This window comes from Arachis ipaensis, chromosome B06, assembly GCF_000816755.2.
Source record: "Arachis ipaensis cultivar K30076 chromosome B06, Araip1.1, whole genome shotgun sequence".
Lineage (NCBI taxonomy): Eukaryota > Viridiplantae > Streptophyta > Magnoliopsida > Fabales > Fabaceae > Arachis > Arachis ipaensis.
Genome location: NC_029790.2, coordinates 128,157,614 through 128,160,411, shown reverse-complemented (window position 1 = coordinate 128,160,411; position 2,798 = coordinate 128,157,614). Strand labels below are relative to the sequence as shown.

Below are 2,798 nucleotides of genomic sequence, written 5' to 3'. Positions count from 1 at the left end.
GAGCCTCTAATTGATGGAAGCCTCTAATTGATGGAAGCCTCAATTGATTATTGGAACCTTCCAAGTTATATTTTACATTTCAGTATTTGATCCTTCGTGAATAGGGATACTCTAGCTGTGCTTATATATAGCTCAAGTTGTTTGTTTGCGTGCAGACATACACAGATAATTGTGGAGAATAATTCTGGATGTGATTCTAACTATATAGGATCATCAAGCTCATGGAGAGTAATTTTGTTAGTGTGGATTCAATCAGTATAGATCTTCCCATCGGCACCGCTAATAAGACATGCGAACATTTCACGATACGGTAATCCTTATTCCCCATATTTATACATGTCTGATAAGGTCATCAAGTTTGATAGTTTGCATGAGGTTCTAGGTTCAATTGTCATTACTGTTTTTATATCATATTATACTAGCTGATACTATGTATCTATCTGAGCTTATCCTTTTAACAATATTTTATTTCAACCATTTCTGATGGTATTTGAGTGTGGAGCGGATCAATCAATTTATATATCAGCCTTCATTTAGTGTATGATTTCATGTTGTTGGTGCCTGCAGTTTATGTAAATCATTCTTATAAGATACAGTGTTATTATGTATGAGTGTTCATTAGAGGACAGTATAATTAATGATCTTCAAATGCTAGTAACTTAAAGTTAGAATCCAATTAAGCAAGTGGAAGTATAGGATGAAAATAAAGAATCATATGAACGATGGTGCCAAAACATGGAGATTCTGAAGAGCTAGTATAGTTTATTGGGAAGAACTTGGACCTTATCCCGCTTGACAAAAGAACATTAATATATTTCATTTGGGATCATGTGTATGTGTATGTTAATATTATGAAATTTGGGATCCCTAACACATCCTTTTTGTTTGTTCAGTGGTTACGTATCGGATATAAGAAAGAAAGATTGGAGAAAATGTTGGCCATTTCCAATGGATGAGTCTGATAACGAACTGCCACTTCCACCACTTGAAGTGCCGAAATTTCGATGGTGGGGCTGTGAAAATTGTCAACAGGCAACTGCTAACGAAATCAATCATGGAAATGATCAAACAGATGTTAGCCACAGGAATGGAGGTATATCTGATTGTAACTGCAGTAATGCGGTTGTCAATTCTGGTACTCCGGAATCTCCAGTGGCTAGTGCTGCCACTCCAGTGAATGCGGAGTTCGATCTTAATATCCCTATTGATCTGACTGGTGACACTGATGGTTTACCAGTTAGGAATGAGATAGAAAATAATAATGCAGAAATTGTACAGAACAGAATAACAGGTAAGTTCAAGCTCAGTTATATAGGAGTTTCTTATTTCCTACTTTCTGTGTGTTGATTGATTTTCTCTGTTATGTTCAGACCATGATATTGGCTCGGAGATTAATCTCAATCATCAAGTGTCAAGTGTTACACTTCCAGAAGCTCGTCCAGATCACATGGAAGAATGTCATATAAATAAAATAGGTAGGTTAAACTGAGTAAACTTATAAATTTAGGCTGCAGTAACATGGTACCGAGAAATTAAATTTGTATGTATCATAATAAGAGTGTATTGATTTCTTCGTTTTTTTTGTTTCCAAATACCAAAACAGCTTGTGAAGCTAATGTGGATAAGAGCCCTTCTGATATTAATGAAGGGACACCTACTTCTGAAGAAAACCAATGCCACAACGGTTTAAGACAATCTGGTTCAATTTTGAGGGAATGTACAGTAGTTGTCGGAGATAACATCATTGATCATGCAACTGAACATCTTTCACCAGAGTTGGCTGATGGCAATCATGATGTGTCAGTGGAAAATGAAGATGAAATTGTCAGAAATCATCAGGGTCGTAATGTAGAAAGGTCAACCAGTTTAACTCGTAGGAGACCTAGAAAGATGCGCTTGCTTAAGGACTTATTAAATGAAAATGGAGAGGCAAAGACTGATAAAACCACCGCAAGCAGATCACTATCTCATGGTCCTCTTAACCAGTTTACAACTTCAGAGGTACCACCAGTTTTCCAAGAAAACGAGGATGTTCCAGTAGATTCGACTTTGACATATAAGGGTCGCGGTAGAAAGCGAAAGTTTGTTGTGGATGAAGAGTCAACATCTGCAGATATGTGCTCCCAGAGGCTTGATAACGAAATTCAAAACCCAGGGGGAGTTTCTAGAACAGATAACACTGCAGGTAAAAGGCACAAATCGGTTCCTCATGTTGACAAACACTTGATTTCTAGGCCACAAGAAGGACAGTGGAGAAAGAGTGGGAGCACGGTGGATGTCACAAATAAGGAAAATCTGTCTGAAAGTCCTTCTGGATCCTTTCCTTGTGCATCCACTGAGAAGGGAAAGGATGATTTTCCGCTGCATATGTTAAGGAATAGAAATGTCTGCAATTCCAAAGGAAAAGGCAAGATGCCTCAAGCTGATGCAGAAATGGATTCTATAACCGGGAGGAAAAATGACAAGCTAGTTGAAGGTTCATTTGCACATACAGCATCAAAGAATTTGTCAAGTAGGCCTGAATGCATTGCAGTTCCATCAACAAAAGGTACATCAAATGGGAAAGAACTCAATGAGGAAAGGCATCTTCCCTTAAAAGGCTATCCATCGGAACAGATTTGCAACAAGCAAAATATCAGTCAAAAAGAAATTCAGCTTCGAGAGGGTACTTCAAGAGCTCAACTTAGAAATATGGACGGCAAAGCCATTTATTGTGGAGCTCGAAAAAATCCTTCAAAGGACATGTCAAATGCAATTCTTGAAAAAGGAAAAGAAGTATATCTTGAAGTAAGTAGTAT

General features: G+C 37.6%; 1 protein-coding gene across 1 annotated transcript in view; it reads left to right on the top strand.

The window, feature by feature from the left end:
• The window catches only part of LOC107605187 (protein EMBRYONIC FLOWER 1-like), a 6,633-nt gene that overhangs the window by 1,322 nt on the left and 2,513 nt on the right, over positions 1 to 2,798 (top strand). The window contains exons 2-5 of the mRNA XM_016306971.2: positions 156 to 310; positions 894 to 1,291; positions 1,371 to 1,475; positions 1,604 to 2,787. Coding sequence (XP_016162457.2) covers positions 222 to 310; positions 894 to 1,291; positions 1,371 to 1,475; positions 1,604 to 2,787 — 1,776 coding nt within the window. The 5' untranslated portion in view covers positions 156 to 221. The remainder of the gene's footprint in view (positions 1 to 155; positions 311 to 893; positions 1,292 to 1,370; positions 1,476 to 1,603; positions 2,788 to 2,798) is intronic.